Below are 16,700 nucleotides of genomic sequence, written 5' to 3'. Positions count from 1 at the left end.
TTTTTTTTTTTTTTTTTTTTTTTTTTTTGCTTTCTGCAACACTCATCAGCTGTGATTTGGTGAAAATCTAGCTTTTTTACAGTGTGTGTCCAGAGCTCCTCTTAGACTCAAGTAACAGTAATTAGAGTAGCTAATATTTAAGTTCATTCAACAATTATTTATTGGGTACTGAGGATACTGCAGTATTATAAAACAGATAAAGATCCCTGCTCTCATGGGGAGGTGGACAATTAACAGAAGAGGTAACATATATTAGAAGATGATAAGTAATGCGGAAAAGAATAAAGCAGAAAATGGGGATAGGGACTGCCCTGGCGGTCCAGTGGTTAAGACTCCATGCTAACAATACAGGGGGTGCAGGTTCCATCCCCCGTCAGGGAACTAAGATCACACATACTGTGTGGAGTGGCCCAAAAAAAAAAAGAAAAGAAAAGAAAAGAAGAGAAAATGGGGATAGTGAGTGCCCTAGGCATGGAAATGTTAGGTAGGGGTCAGGGAAGGCTCATTAAGGTGACATTTATGAAATGCCATGTTTAGGCCTTTTATACACATATGCATATAAACCTATTTAAGTGTCACAGCAATCCTTTGAGGTAGATTTAAGGAAACATCTAATAAGTGGTGGAGCTAAAATTAAACCTGGGAAGTCTTAATTGCAGAGCTTAAGCTCTTATTGCAGAATACTGTGCATTATTAGAGAATAGAATACACATTGGGGAATTCACCAGAAATCAAGGAAATGAGATAGGTACTTGTAAATATTGTGACTCTCCAGGTGGACTTGAAGGCAGAGACTATAGCTTATCCATGTATAGACCCTCTGCTTGGGGGTGCTTGGTAGATGCTCCATAAAGACTCACTAAAATTAAATTTCACTTACATGTGAGTGAAGTTTACATGTTGGGCAGTTTATTTATAGTATCTCTCATCTTTATAAAAATTCTGCAAGGTAGTTATGATTTTCCCCATTTTACAGATAAGGAAATCAGACCGTGTCACTGTCTAAAACTGTCCAATGGCATCGCATTACACTTAGGAAAATATTCAAACTCTGACCTTCCCCGGCACGGCCTGACCTGATCTGGCTCCTCCATAGACCAAATTCACAAAGCATGCATCCACCTTCCAGCTTTGTAGGATCTCTTCTGTCAGCTAGAATGCCCTGTCCCTTGAATGACCCTTGTCATTCAGATCTTGGCCCAAAAGTCACTTTCTCAGGGAGGCCTTCTGTAATCAAACATCACTCTGACCTCATTCACTCTCTGTCCCAGCACAGTTCTGTTTTCCTCAAAGCACTAATAAATAAGTGAATTTCTTAGTGCATTCCTCCTACCTGGGAACTGGGATGCAAGATCTATTTACTCGTCAAGGTGTCTGTCTCGTTCCTCTCCTCTCCTGCTCCTAACTCCGCCTAGCACATGGTCAGTGTTCCATAACTAGTTGTCGAATGAATGAATGAAGCTACAGTGATGGGTTAACTGACCGCTTGGAAGTACCTAAGTATTGACATAAACCATATGGCCACTTGGTGGGGGTGTTGTAGAAGGGTTGCAGACATCAGCCCTGATTCTCCTTCCTTCTCAGCACCGTGATTTAATAATGCTATCTTTAATTCCCACAGTTATGAAACAGGGAATGCATTTCCCTTCGTACTTATAGAAAGGCAGAACACTGACCTGAACATTGCGTCCTAAACAGATTTTTGGTTTGAGGTCCCATTCTTTCATCCAAGGGAATAGTGAAGTAATATATCATCATTGAGAATGGTGCTAATTTTTGAGTTAGAGAGTCCTTGGTTCAGATTTCTTACTCATTCCACCTAGAAGCTGTGGGATCTTGGACAACTTACTTGACCTTTGTGAGCCTTGATTTCTTCATCCATTAAATGGAGATGGTAACACATACTGACTTCAGAGGGTGGATGAGAAGATTAAAGAAGCACATAGCACAGCGCTTACTATTTCCTCACACAATTAATGGCAACGGTTGTTGTTAACAGAGCTTCAGTACAAGCACTGCGGTGAAATGGGAGATTCAAGACAGAGAGCCTTGGGTAGAAGAGATACAATGAAGAGTTTTAAATAAATCTTTTTCTTTTTTTGGCTGTGCCACGCAGCATGCAACATCCCAGTTCCCCGACCAGGGATCGAACCCGCACCCCCTGCAGTGGACGCGCGAAGTCCCAACCACTGGACCACCAGGGAAGTCCCCATAAATAAATTTTAAAGTATGTTCTTATCAACTTTTATAGCTGGGCCTGACCCACACTAGGTATGTGCTAGGCATTTGGTAGATAGTAAACTGTGAGGTATGTAAAGCTTATATTCACTGCTGTATCCCCAATGGCTAGAAGAACGTCTGGCATGTGGTGGGCACTTAAATGTATTTTTTGGATGAGTGAATGTTGTTGACATCATCCTAGGTTTGGTACTGCCTTGAGTTGGGCAATGGGACTTAGTGTAATGAGGTCCTCCTCCCTCTTCTCTCTTCCTTCCACTTGGCCCCATTAGCCTGTCTTCTTCAGATGGAGCCAGTAAACTATGAACGGGTGAAAGAATACAGTCAGAAAGTCCTGGAGCGACAGCCTGATAACGCCAAGGCCTTGTATCGGGCTGGAGTGGCCTTTTTCCACCTGCAGGACTATGACCGGGCTCGGCATTACCTCGTGGCCGCTGTCAACAGGCAGCCAAAAGGTGAGAGCAGGGCATTGAAGTATTAAGTACAAAAAATTGTTCCGCTGAGGCAGTATCTGTGGGAGGGTTTTATCTTTCAATTTATTGAATTTTGAAAATAGGTAATAATACATTCACATGTTCAAAATTCAAAAAGTGTAAAAAGATATATGACAAACAGGCCTTCTACTCCTGTATTCTTGCCTCCACAGGAAAGCAATATTGTATGTGCTCCAGAAATCATCTTAAAATGCTGTTTTTCAAGTTTCAGTTCCTAGATGGGGACAAAAATAGGATCTGGATTCCAATGAATAAACATGATAATCCTCATTTCTACCAGTTCTCCAGCTGGGGTCTGGCCTTTGCTTAACTATCCATTTATCCTTTAGCTCAGCTAACCCCAGGTATGACCTAGAAGGACAGGCCTCCTGAGAGAAAATTTGAGGCTTGTTTCCCTTGTTTCCAAGGGAAAAAGAATATTGTGAAGAGAATGACAGGCTCATTCCTGTGTTGGTGGTTCAGCACTGAAAATTTTCTCCCGTTTTGCATTCTGGCTTAGAGTGGCTACTGAAGTAAGAGGGTCCCCAAACTTACAATAATTCAGCAAAATCTCTCTAATTGAACGGGAAATCCATTTTGAATTAATAGATATATGAGCCGTTGTTCACATTTCTTACCTTCAAGTACGTAGATTAACTGCCAGCCATGTATATAGTAGCTTTAGAGACTTGCTCTGACAAAAACAATTTCTCCAAGCTCCTTTTAATTATTAAGTTAGCATCCCTGTACAAGATTTTTTAATAATGCACATAATTAATGAATGAGATTTACTATTGCATAGAATTATTGTGATATATGCAAATGGAAAGATTTTAGGAAATGGAAGTGTGTTCATAATCCTCTTCTGCCCAGAGGTACGATTATGGCCTGTCTCTAATTGCCTTCTTTGCCCTGTTCTAAGACGCCAGTGTCCGGCGGTACCTTCAGCTAACGCAGTCAGAACTCAGCAGCTACCATCGGAAAGAGAAGCAGCTCTACCTGGGCATGTTTGGTTAACAAAGAAGAAAGATACCCCCCTCCACTGGAACTTCGGTGAACCATTAAAGAGCCATCAAGGGGAAACCTGAGCCTCAGCAAGAGAAATTAACCCCGTACCTCTGACCGAGGTGAACTTCTGTTTTGTTTCTAGTTCTGCACGAACTCTTTATTGCTTACATGGTCTGTGTCTGTTTTTGTTTCTCCATCTATGTATTTATACGGCTTTTAATATGTGGTATTATTAGGGATATTTGCCTTGAGAAATACAACCAGAAAACATTCATCAGTTATGGGTGGAATTAATCATATCTTTGGCAGAGATTTTAATGATAGATGTTGGTAGATGTAGTCATGTACAAAGGAGAAGGCTAGCAGAGGATGAAGGGATAAGGAAGGCAGAAAGGAGTTTCTTCCTTCATTTCCTCAGATTCCCAAAGCCAAACTTACACAGGCCACAAACTGGCAAATATATATACTGTGAAACTAGACAATTATAAATTGGGCCCACACGGCTCAGAATGAAAGATTTTAAATTAACCATCTTGATTAAAATAATTCCTTTGTCTTAATGTTCCACATACATTCAGATTCTTTTTCCCCCACAAAAGTATCTAGCTCCTCTTGTTTCTCTTGGTAATTTCTAGTCCTTGCTATCGTTCACACTCAGATCATTAATAGAGTATACTTATTTATTTTTTTATTAAACCCTTCTGTCTTAAAACTTCTGGAGTCAAGCATTTAAGTATATATTTTGTAATCTTTTAAAAGCTCTCATGCCAAAAAAACACTCGTAAACATTTTAATTTTTAATAGGTGCATATCTATAGTATGCTCATTTCTCTAAAAAACCATAGGAAAGACAGTTTACCGAGTCTTCTAGAAACAATACCATAAAAGAACAGGATAAAAACATAGATCTGTTCTTTACTTGTTACCTGCCCCCTTGTATTTTGCAGGAGCTCACTTCCTTAAAGAGGAGGGAAACAGTGAGGAAAGGTTCTCTTCCCCTAGGGCCTTTTAAGCACCAACGAACTTTCTGGAAGATTTTTTGGGCATGGGTGCAGGCGCAGATCTGGTGCAGTCATGGCTCAGTAGGAGGCTTCATCAACCGGGAGCTCCTTTGTCATTCTGCTAATGTCCACAATGTATGAGTTGTACAGAGTAGATAAGACCATAATAACACTGCCTCTACCTTTATGAGTGAAGGTAATAAGCTGCTGTATCATTAGCCATCATACACAGACAGATTTCCGACAAAAACCCCTTAGTCTTGCCAAGTGTACACAAGCTCCTCTCCCTTTATCAGTAATGCCTGTCTCTCAATGAGCTAGGCTCCTCTTTGAGTCTCCCTGTACCCTTAAATAATAGAGCCATCAACTTACAAACAAAAAGTTTTCATACCAAATAATCTTTTAAGTCCAAGGACAGAACTAACAAAAGTTGAATATTTGATTCCTCTTCCAAGTTTCTTAAATTTCTAAGCCTAGACTGTTGCCAAATTATGTCATGCATGGTTGTGTGTTATGTTTGTTTGGGGTTGGTTTTGCTTTCTGATTTTCTTTTTTTCCCCTAAGACTTGATGTTACAGTAAGCTATGCTCTGCATCAATGAGGAAAAAATAAAACTGATATTTAAAAATGTACTGTAGAAATTTATTGCACTAACCCTTTCTAGCACTTCTAAGACACAAAGTGGTCAGACTTACATTTCGGTCTTTAATTTGAAGGCCAGCTCCTAACAGAGATGTTAACGAATGGGAAAGTGGACAAAGGTAGGCAGGCAGTCAGATGTGGGTCTGGAGGAGGTCTGGCCAGCCCACATCCTGAAGGAATCAGCCAGAGGTACCTCAATCTCTGTACTCAGAAGTTTGTGGAGGGGGGAGGCTGCTCACCTTACCAGTCCTTAATGGTTTCCACACAGGATTTGAGGGTTTGATTGAAGAGAAAGCATTCATGGTGATGTGAGGATTCATACTGCACATAAGGGACAGTTTAGAACAGTGTTTCCCTCCAAACCAACACCCACCATCTTTACAGTTTTGCCAAAATCACATACTACCTATACTACTTTTTAGTCAATATTTTACTTAAATATATATTTTGAAAGGAATTTTTGGACAGAGGAATATGTTAAATGATACCATGGGGACGTAATCAGCAAACCCCAGGCTGAAACCATAAGATGAATAAACCAATTTCTTCTATAAATTGCAAGGAAAAAGAGAGGGGAACCTATAAATTAAAAGAAGTTTAAGAGCCACCAACCAAATAAATGTGACTCTACTTTGGATTCTGATTAGAAGAAAACAACTAAAAGTTTTTATGAGACTGTGTGTGAAATAAGAAAAAAAATATATATTGGTCTCTTCCCAGCTCCTGGCACAGATCTCCTAAAACCCTTGGAATTTGGATTCTGATTTGAAAAAACAACTAAAAGTTTACGAGACAATCAGGGAAATTTGAACAAGAATTATTAACAGTTTTGCTGGGTGTGATCATGGTATTTGCTCTTTCTAAGAGTTCTTTTAGAGGTGCATGCTGAAATTGCTTACGGATAAAATTGGGGAGGGGACTTTAGAGCACTTCATATCATTTGCCAAAAAACACACCAAAAAAACCCCCAAAACAAAACAACCAATATCAACCATAAAAATAAATGTATTTTACAGTAAAAAAAAAAAAAAACTATTAGTATATATTGAAGTAAACCATCTTTGGAAACACTGGCTTTGGAGAAAGTGAAACCTAATGTGAAGGGCTAAAATGGTGAGTTTTGTGAAGCTAAGAGCAAGTGAAGGCATACACTTACAAAATGCCAATTAAGAAATGAAATCCTAAACTAGGAAGAGGCCTCTAAAACTGGAGAGCAAAGGGTGGTTGTCTGAAAACAAATCAGCTTGTAGCTCAAAAGCAAATAACTTCTCAGGGGGTTAAACTCTTAATAGCCTGGGGCCATCCCACCATAAAAGGAGGCCGATTTTGGCTCAGTAGAAGGAATAATTATCCACCAATTAGGGTTGTCCAACAGTAGAGTATGTTTCCTTTGGGAATAGTGAGTTCTCTTTCAACACCTGGCAAAAGGAGGATCCAGTGTTGGACTAGAGGTTAGATGAGCTGGCCTATGGTTCGTTGAATCCATGGATGGGACTGTCAAGAGTAGTGGAAACCAGAGAAAGTTCTCTTGATCACACCTCTACAGACAGGCCTAAACTGCTCTTGGTGTCCAGCAGATAGATAAAGTGAGGCAACTGTGGCCGTAATTGTGTTGGCTGCTGCTTTAAACATCTTGCAAATTCTTGGCTGCCACCTCCAATGAAGAAAGCATTCCATGCTGGGAACTAAAGGCAAATGCTTGCTCTTCAGGAGAATCTCACCAAGTTAACACATCCTCTTTAGTTAAGTATCGCACTTGGCCGAGACAGTAACAAGGTTCCTGTGTTCCCCAGGTGGTCCAGAGAAACTACATACATTATATATACGTGTACACATATTTATTATGCCTTGCTTTTAGGAACTGATGTTCTGAGGCAACCGATTTCTTTTTTCCCCCCTCCTTTTTAAAAAAATTGATAGATAATTCACATACCATAAATTTCACTCTTTTAAAGGCAACTGATTCTTATAGGCATTTTGATGTGATACTTACTCCAGGAAAAGGTGCTCCAGTCAGCTAAAATAGCTCTTACTGTATGTATGTATATCTTGTCTTGTTTCACCAAGGAGTTAAGGCAGTAATGTATTTGCATAAATAAAATTAGCCATTTGAAAAATAAAATAAAAGATTATTCCAACACAAGGAAAATGAAAAGCACAGAATTCAGTCTCTCAGCCATGGAAATGTTAAGCGTTAACTTTTGCTTCCCATCATACCCCAAGTAGGGAGCTTTCTTTGGCCAAATCTTTGATGCTCAGCTCTCTCCTTCCTATGACTCAAAAACAGCTTGCTAGTGCGAGTTCACAGGGCCGAATGTGACAAATCCAAAAAGAGAAGAAATTCAGAAAATTCACTCATATTTTCTAAATACTCCTTCCTGCTTTTTTTGCATTCAGTTCCTTATGTGCCAAAGAGAGAGAGTTTGTGGGGAGCCCTCTGGTCCATCCTACAAACACCACTCTTCACCACAGGCAGGGGCAGACCCTTCTCTTACATTCCTAGGATGCTTTTTTCCCCCCATGCCACATCAACACCCCAAATTCCCATTTCTTTGCTATCTCTACTGTCAGTAACCACCTGTGTGACCGTACCTGAGTAATCTGACCTGTCTAGGCTGTCATCACAACTTTTAAGTGAGGGAGTTAGACCAGATGAACTCTAAGATTGTCTCATCTAGAGTTTCTTGCTTTAGTTTTCCCAAGCGCCCATCATTTCCATTTCACAAGTCCTCAATCTGCCCCTACACGCCTACCACCGTGGAGCTTAGTGTTTTCTGCCTTCCAGTTTGTCATCTTCAGAGACCTCAATGCACATTTAAGACATGCAGGCAAAAATTTCAAGTCATCAATACAGTATCTGTTGTTGAAACAGTCAATCAAAGGCCTTTCTACATGGAAAGCAGAGGGAAAGGGGTAAGGCAACAAAACCAAACACTCAAAAGGTCGAAAAAGAAAACAACTTCTAGTTCAAAGTTAACCATCTTCAACAGTGTTTTAAACCAGCAAGGTATCTGAAGTCATAAGCCAGGGTTCAAATTCCGGCTTGCCCCTTATCTAGCTCTGTGACCCAGAACAAGTTAACGTTGATTGTTCAGTCTCAAGTTTCCTTGTCTGTGGGGAAAAGAGCGGGGAGAGGGATAATAGCTCATAAAGTTGTTGAGGATTAAATGAGTATTTATGTGAAGTCCCCAGTACAGCCCAGGACACAGGAGGAGCTCAACTACAACAATAAACCGTAATTGTGTGAAATTCCCTAATTTGTACACTTTTTCTAAGTAAAGTCTACACTGCCCTCTGCCTCTCCCACTTTTTTCCTCATAAACAACCTGACCCCCACCCCTACCCCAAGTACAGGTATCAAATTCCTAGGTCTGGAGGAGAGGTGTGAAAGAATCAGCAGGCGTGCAGGTTTGTGGAAGAAACCAGGCAAGACCAGTTCAGAGAGATACTTTTCACTGCTAGCTTTATGGGTCCAAACGCAGAGTGAGAAGCGATTACACCTCAGGAAAATCCCCAGTGCCCTTGGTGAGGAGTTGACTGAGATGCGATGCCCCATAAAGTCCTGCTATCTAGCTGGGAAAAGAAAAGGGTAGGAACCTACAGCCTGGGCAGAATCTTCATTCTGTCCCCAGCAGGGGAAACGAGACGCTTCCCACCTTCCGTGCTGCCCCCTAACGGTGGCAAGAGCGGGCCTCGCATCAGGGCGTGCTCTCACAGATGTTAGTTTTTGGGGCCAAGTACAAAATCTTTGGGTGGCCCTCCAGCACTGCTGTTCTGTCTGTCTGCTGTCGGGGAGCCAGGGATGGGCTGCACTCCCAGGAGGGAGCCAGCCTCTGGATCCGGTTTGCTGCGTTTGGCCAGGTCCTCATTATGAGCCTTGCGGATGTGGCGGTACAGGTCCCCTGACTGCGTGTAGCTGCGCAGGCAGTAGCGGCACTCGTAGGGTCGCTCACGCGTGTGCACTGTGGCATGGCGCCGTAGTGTGTAAGAACATGAGAAGGTCTTCCCACATGTCTTGCAAGTGGGAACATCCTCAGTAAAAACCCCAAAGCTTCCCGGGGCTGCTTCATACTCGGAAGGCAGGTAGAGTGGCTCGTGCAGGGTGGGCGGAGCAGGCAGGGGTGAGGTCACCAGTCCTCGATGATACTGCCCTGGACCTGGCAGCAAATGGTAGGGTAGGTGAGGATCTGGCGGCAGGAAGTGGTCACTGGCCCCCACCTCCTCCAGTCCTGCTGCCCTTGGCTCTTCAAAGGCCTCTGGCTGGGGGGGCTGTTCACCATACACTGCTCCTCCAGGTGGGAACAGTCCCTCAGGACCCCGAGGCTGTTCCTCCAAGGCATCGGGCTCCTCATCGGAAATCACAATAGCTTCTACTTTCACCTGGACCAGCTCCGCTTCTGCTGGGGCTGGAGCCTGGGATGGAACTGGGGCTGGGACTGGGACTGCAGCCGAAGCTGGGGGATAGAAGCCTTGCAGTGGTCCTCCAGGTCCCCTTGGTTCCACCACCCTCAGATTCTCAGAAACCACATCAAGGGGAGCCAGTGGCTCCACTGAAACCGTTGGGAGGCCCGAAGAAAAGTAGTTTGCAGGGTTGGTCTCTGTGGAGCTACTGGGGCTGGCAAGAGAGACATCAGCCACTGGTGGAGGAGGTGCCCGCAGATGCGATGAGTCAACCTCCACGCCAGGCTGTGTAGTATCAGCCCCAGCCGGCATCGGTGGCTCATCTGGAGGACAGACAGTAGGTGAGGGAGCTGCTGAGCCTTTCCATTCCCCTTTGCCCCAGTGGCCTGATGTCTCTGCAGATGCCAACGAAAGTTGGGGGCCACGGGAAGTGCTGGACAAAAACTCCAAATTAGGGTGCTGTGAGTTGGTTTCTTCCTCCTTCTTGGTACTATCCGCCTCTGCCAGGGCCCGGGCTTGCAGCCGCCGCTTACACACCTTGACAATATCATTCATGTGCAAGTAGCTGGCAGCTGCCAGCACATCCTCCACAGGGGTGTCCCCCCTCAGGACCAGCTGGCCAGCATACATAAAGTCCAGAAGCAGCCCAAAGGCTGGAGCTGTGACAATCTCGTTGTGGATACACACCAGGTCCCTCTTGTCCAGTTCCCGCTCTTTGTAGAAAAGCTGGAAAAATGGGCTGCAGGAGGCCAGCACAGCCCGATGGGCCAAGAACTGGGTGCTACCCACCATCACCGTGCAGTCACAAAGGAAACCCTGGGACCGCTGCTCTCGGAGGCTCTGCAGCAGCTGCTGGCTGTGTTCTGGGAACTCCATAGCACCCCACGAAGGGAAAGGGACCCTAGGAAGGTCGCCACCAGTGGCTCCCTGGGAAAAGAGGACAGGGGGTTAGGGCAGGTGACCCTCCCATAAACCATAACGTCACCTCTGAGCTATTACTTGCCACCCCCAAAGCCTCTGGCAGCCCCGTCCTGACCCCAAGTGGCTCGCTTAAACTACTACCCTTCTTTCTCCCAGGTCACATCCAGTGGTCTACTTTTAGCTCCGCCCCTTCGGCCTAACCTTAGCAGCAGGCCCCGCCCCGTCGACAAAGCCCCTCCCCGGAAGTCCCGCCTCCTAAGCAGCCTCCGCTTCCTCGATGCCCACCCGGTAGCTTTCAGCACCTCCTCCAACTAGAAGTCTCGCCCCCAGGCCATTGCGGGCGATACCTCTACGCCCCAGTCCGGGAACTCCCTGAGCCTCTCTCGCATTCCAGGGGCTAAGAAGTCCGAGGGTGGGAACTAGCAGAGAAAGCTGATCTCTGCACTCACCACCGATCAGCCACCGGGAGAGCTCCACCCCTTCCCACCTTCTCAGTTATCATTGGCTCAAATTTGCCTTCCCTCGTCACGGATTGGTTCATTCTCCACTAACCATCCCCCCAGCTCGGGGCGGCGTCTCCAAGTGGGTGCTGGTGGCCGTCACTCAGGCAGGTAGGCGCCCGACTGGTTAGCGCTCCTGTCCTAAACTTTGCCTTTTCTAACCTCCTTCTTTGCCTCAGAGCCCTCTGGATTGGCTGAGATTTTCCAGCTACCTGAGGCAGGAGTGCGACGACCTCCAGGAGGGCCGTGAGGCCCGCTACGGCGCAGAGCGTTGTGTTAGCGGACAGCACGTCACCCTCGCTGCTGGGTGACTGGGAAAAGGAGAACTTACAAGCTGGTGTGGTACCCAGGAGGCCGGAGGCTTAGACCCGGCTCTGCTGTAACCGTGGGCGATAGCTGCACCTCTCTGAACTGCAGTTGTTTCTTGTAGGGCCCTTACTGTCTCAAAAACTCCCAAGATGCCCTGCTGCCTTCCTCCTGTCCGATGGTTCTGGGCTCCTGGCTCAGCAGTGATGGTGTCAGAGAAGGAGCAGCTGCGCGAATGCAGTCGTAGTGTCCCTAGCCTAAACTCTATAGGCAACTTACAGTAGAAGAGATGAGTGTCCTTCTCTGTCTGGAGCGTAGTGAGTAGTAGCTGGTAGGAAAGGAGGGAGTGGGCCAAGGCTCTAAAATGTCCCTGGGCGGGAGAATAAAGAACGTGACTACTACTGAAGAGATCTTCCAGAGTTCCTAGACAACAGCTAGTTGTCTAGACACTACTACTGAGCCCGCGCGCGTGTTGCAACTCCTGAAGCCGGCATGCATAGAGCCCGTGCTCTGCAACAAGAGAAGCCACTGCAATGAGAAGCCCATGCACCGCAACGAAGACCCAATGCAGCCAAAAATAATTATTTTAAACCCCGACATAAGTAACATTTTCATTTTCTAGGAAAAATAACTCTATTTTCCAAAGTCAAAAAAATATGTAGTGAAAATAGTGGCATTGTTTTACATTTTTCCAAATTTCTTTAATGTCTGGCTTAATATAAGACAGCTGGAGTCTCACATCTGTTTGTTTTCAAACTATTGTGAGATATTGTTTTGATTATATGAAGATTAAAATCTGACCTCACACAAATGGGTGGGCATGGAATTTCATTGGCCATGGTGAAGAGTTTGTATTCTATTCTGAGTATAATCGGGAGCCATTGGTGGGTTTTAAGCAGGGGAGTGTTCTGATACGATTCTTGCTTTTAAAGGCTTATCCTGCCTAGTCTAGATAAATGAGCATAGGGGATCAAAGTGGGAGCAGGGAGAGAGCTGTACAAATTGTTCTGCAAGAGATGATGGTGGCTAGACAAGGGTAGTGATGGTGGAGCTGGGGAGAAGTGCTGGGTCAACAGAATTTGCTAAAATTAGGATAGAGATGAGAGTCAAGAGGAAAAAGGAGTCAAGGATGGCTAAAATCTTTGCATGAGCAATGGTGTGGCTGACAGCCATTTTCTGAGATGGGGACAATGGGATAGGAAAATGGAGAGTTCTGTTTTGACGCTTTAGGTAGAGCTTCCCCTCAGCCAGTTAGACTTGTGAGCTTGAAGATCAGGGGAAACACTGGGGCTGGAGATATACATTGGGAGTGTCATCAGCATATGGATGGTATTTAAAGCCAGGGGACTGGAGGGAAAACCCTTGTAGGAGAGAGGGCTGTGGAGCTGCTAAGCAGTGAGGAGCACAGGCTGTTCAGGAAGCTTAAGCCATCATGTTTCTACAGCTCAGAATAGATCAGAATGAAGATGTATCTGAGCTTGGGCACAAAGATTGTGTGTGCTTGACACACTCTGGGGTTGCCAAACATACTGGACCCAAGTTTTTAAAATTATAGTTAGTTTGGGAATTCCCTGGCTGTCCAGTGGTTAGGACTCCACGCTTCCATTACAGGGGACACAGGTTCCATCCCTGGTTGGGGAACTAAGATCCTATATGCCATGTGGCACAGCCAAAAAAAAAAAGATTACAGTTATTTTAACCTCTGTATAAATCCCTTTGGTCAACACAGACTAGTGACCACTGTGGCTTAATAAGCCTAGTGTGTGCTAGATTGCAGCCTCTCTCACACCCAGGCGCACCATTAAGCAGGGCACAACTTGTTGGTTTTGATTCTCAAAACTGGAATATACAGGGCTTCCCTGGTGGCGCAGTGGTTGAGCTGAAATTGAATCTAGGTCTATCTATCTTCAAAGTCACACCCTTAACCACTTTGTAGATTTGTCTTCCTGGAGTGTCCCCCAGGTGGTCCTCAGGGTTGTTGTACCCATGGCCAGAGGATTCAGACTCAACTGGGGGTGGAATTATCCTAGCTGTTGTATGAACTGGTGGCACAGAAGCAGGAACCTAGAACCAGTGAGAGGGGCAGCTAGGATGGATGATCCTTGCTCAGAGATTGCCCTCCAGGGGCTGGACCTGCTGCTTGTGTATAAATCTTTGGGAGACAGGTGACAGACATCACAAGGGCTCCTCTCTACTACTCTGTAGGTTAGTAAGACCTACCCTTGCGGCAGATTGTGTTCTCCAAGGTGGCCTTAACAAGATCTTCCCTCCCACATGCTCCTTTTACAATATGACATTGATGCTCCTTCCATCCGGTAAGGTCTCTCACCTTGAATCCGGGAGAGATTGTGACCCTCAGAGAGATGTGATGCTGTGTGACTTCTGAGGCTAAGTCATAAAAAGGGATAGAGCTTCCACCTGGTACTCTTGGGATGCTTGCTCTTAGGACCCAGCCACCATGCTGTGAAGAACCCAGGCCACACGAAGAGGGCACCTGTAAGTGTTTCAGCCAGAGCCACAACCAAAATTCCAGCTAACAGCCAGCTTCAATTTGCCAGCCGTGTGATTGAACCATCTCAGAAGTGGATCCTCCAGGGCTTCCCTGATGGCGCAGTGGTTGAGAGTCCGCCTGCCGATGCAGGGGACACGGGTTCGTGCCCCGGTCCGTGAAGATCCCACATGCCGCGGAGCGGCTGGGCCTGTGAGCCATGGCCGCTGAGCCTGCGCGTCTGGAGCCTGTGCTCCGCAACAGGAGAGACCACAACAGTGAGAGGCCCACGTACCGCAAAATTAAAAAAAAGAAGTGGACCGTCCAGTGCCCAGCTGAGCTGCCCAGCTGACTTTGCCTGAAGCAGGAGCACACCTTCCCCACTGAGTCTTTTGTTCCAACTGTAAATTATGAGATAAATAAATTACTGTGGTTGTTTTAAGCCACAAAGTTTTGGGGTGGCTTATTGTGCAACAAAAGTAAAATAAAACAATCCTTCAGTAGACTTTCTTTGTACTCCGAATCTCAATACAGCTGATTGTTCACCATTGCTATTTTCGTTCTGTTCTAGCTTGTCTCTGATTCTGAAGCTTTGGAGGCAAAGAGATCAGGGCTTGGGGAGGATTTATCAGGGCCAAGCCATGCTTGGGGAGCTTGAAGAGATCATAATAGATTCAATATGAGAATGAGGTTCAGTCAACCCATATTTGTTAAACTCCATTATTTGCCAAGCACACTGTTAGGTGCTAGAGATTCGATCACTGATGCAAATAGATCCCAAGCACCTGTTGTGTGCCAGGGGCTCTTCTAGGCATCTAGGAACACAACAGACAGGAATCCCTGACCTTCTTGAGGGGAAACAGGCAATATGCACATACATAAATTAATAAGATTCTGCTAAATAGGGCTAAGTTCTATGAAGAAAATAAAACAAAGCAATACAAAAGGAGAGTGATTGGGTGTGGCTGCTTGAGTCAGGGTAGTCATGGAAGGCCTCTTGGAAGTGATGATATTGAGCTTATAACTGAAAAATGAGAAGGAGCTCCCCCATCCCCATGAGGTGAAAATCAGAGCCAATAGCGTTGTAGGCATAGGAAATAGCAAGTGCATTGGTCTCAAGGTGGGAGAGGAGGCCAATGTGGCTGGAGTGGAGAAAGCAACAGGAAGAGAGGCAGAAAATAGAGTTGGCTGAATCTGGCCCCTGCCTGGTTGGTCAGAGTGATGGTTTTATTCTAGTGCCCTGGTGTTGTGGTCCGGGAGCCACACGCTTGGAGTTGAGTTCCCCGGTAAATGCAACCCGTGTCCCAACCAAGGACACCCGAGAATCACCAACACCAAGTAGAAAGATTAGCAAAGGATTTATACAAGTACAAGTATAGAAGCTTACACAAACTGTCCGGACAGGGTCCCACTCGGAGAGAAGTGGGTGAGCCCCCAACTAACAGTCGGGCGAGGCCTTTATACCCTTCACAGGGCGGGAAGTCCCCAAGGCGGGAGGGAGCTGTTTAATTTTGAATCAGCCAATCAGGAACCCGGTTCTTCCCGCCCCAAGCAAGCAAGCAAGTTTCTTACAGAAGCCAAAATGTGCTGTTAGCCCTGAAGCTGTTCTTCCGTTTCTTTCATCACATTCCCCCCTTTTTCTAGGAACTAATCAAATCCTTGATTCCTGGTCTTCCGTATTCAGGAGGTATGTTTTGTTTTGGGCTAAAGTTTGCCCAGTCAATCCGTCTGTTAGTGTCCACGTCCTCTGTGGCGTAGTCTCTCTTTATTCTGCTATGATGAAACCAAGTCCGGACACCGTCGACTTTAACAGCAGTCAGGGTACTCAACACAATCAGATGAAGTCCAGTCCACCTAGTCTCCAATGTCTGGGGGTTATGCTTCTTTACCCAGACTAAGTCTCCAGGTGGCAATGTGGGTTCCGGAAATTTTATTTTCAGTTTTTGTACAAAAGGTTTCCAGTGCCGAGGTTCAGCAGGGCAGTGGCTGCAATTTGTCTGACGCATGAGGGCCACCCGGAGGCTACTGGGTCCAGTTGTTTAGAGAGATAGGCTATCGGCCTTCGCCAGGGCCCAAGTTTCTGAGTTAGTACTCCCCTTGCCACCCCGGTTCGTTCATATCAGGGTTGGGGAGTGCCAGAGCAGAAGGTGAGGTAAGAGCCCTTTTAATGTCCTGGAAGGCCTTTCCTTGTGTCTCAGTCCAGTTAATCTTGGTGGCTTCGGGGCCATTCTGGTTAACGCCCTTCAGGGCATCGTATAGAGGCTTGGCCAGCTCTGCAAATCTGGGTATCCAGAGCCGGCAATAGCCCGCCATTCCCAAGAATTCTCTCAATTCCTTTCTTGTGGTAGGGGTTGGTAAGGTTAGGATGGCCTGAGTGCATGGCTTTCCTAGCCATCTCTGTCCTCCTTTTAGGATATACCCTAAATAGTTTACTTGTTCTTGACAAATCTGAGCCTTTTTAATTGGGAGCTTATAGCCTAAGTCCTGTAGTAACCTTATTAGGCCTTTTGTTCCTGTTAGACAGTCCTGCACAGTTTTTCCAGCCACAAGTAAATCATCCACATATTGTAATAAGGTTACTTCGGGAAACTGGTTATGGAATTCGAAAACGAGTTTTTAACAGTTCATGTAACCCTGTAGATCCCAGATGCGTTCTCTCATGCAAGCGCCGAATCAACATCAGGCCTAGGTTCTCAGGAATAAAAATTCGGTGATCTTTGTC

General features: G+C 45.5%; 2 protein-coding genes across 2 annotated transcripts in view; one reads left to right on the top strand and one right to left on the bottom strand.

Annotated features, from left to right (window-relative positions):
• TTC9C (tetratricopeptide repeat domain 9C) overlaps positions 1 to 5,352 on the top strand; it is a 6,945-nt gene extending 1,593 nt beyond the window's left edge. The window contains exons 2-3 of the mRNA XM_007462132.1: positions 2,511 to 2,693; positions 3,634 to 5,352. Coding sequence (XP_007462194.1) covers positions 2,511 to 2,693; positions 3,634 to 3,728 — 278 coding nt within the window. The 3' untranslated portion in view covers positions 3,729 to 5,352. The remainder of the gene's footprint in view (positions 1 to 2,510; positions 2,694 to 3,633) is intronic.
• Positions 5,353 to 9,082: 3,730 nt separating this feature from the next.
• ZBTB3 (zinc finger and BTB domain containing 3) lies at positions 9,083 to 11,073 on the bottom strand. The gene is made up of 2 exons (XM_007462131.1): positions 11,032 to 11,073; positions 9,083 to 10,690 (listed from the first exon to the last, which is right to left on the bottom strand). The coding sequence occupies exons 1-2, from the start codon at positions 11,071 to 11,073 to the stop codon at positions 9,083 to 9,085; spliced, it is 1,650 nt and encodes a 549-aa protein (XP_007462193.1).
• Positions 11,074 to 16,700: the final 5,627 nt, after the last annotated feature.

Source organism: Lipotes vexillifer, unplaced genomic scaffold (assembly GCF_000442215.2).
Source record: "Lipotes vexillifer unplaced genomic scaffold, Lipotes_vexillifer_v1.1 scaffold1129, whole genome shotgun sequence".
Taxonomy (NCBI): domain Eukaryota; kingdom Metazoa; phylum Chordata; class Mammalia; order Artiodactyla; family Lipotidae; genus Lipotes; species Lipotes vexillifer.
This window is presented reverse-complemented; position numbering and strand designations above follow the sequence as displayed.

Coding starts and splice junctions, on each gene's coding strand:
- ZBTB3 (XM_007462131.1), bottom strand. CDS start 11,073: ATGCGAGAGAGGCTCAGGGAGTTCCCGGACTGGGGCGTAGAG. Junction 10,691..11,031: donor TCCCGGACTGGGGCGTAGAG/GTATCGCCCGCA, acceptor CTCTTTTCCCAG/GGAGCCACTGGTGGCGACCT.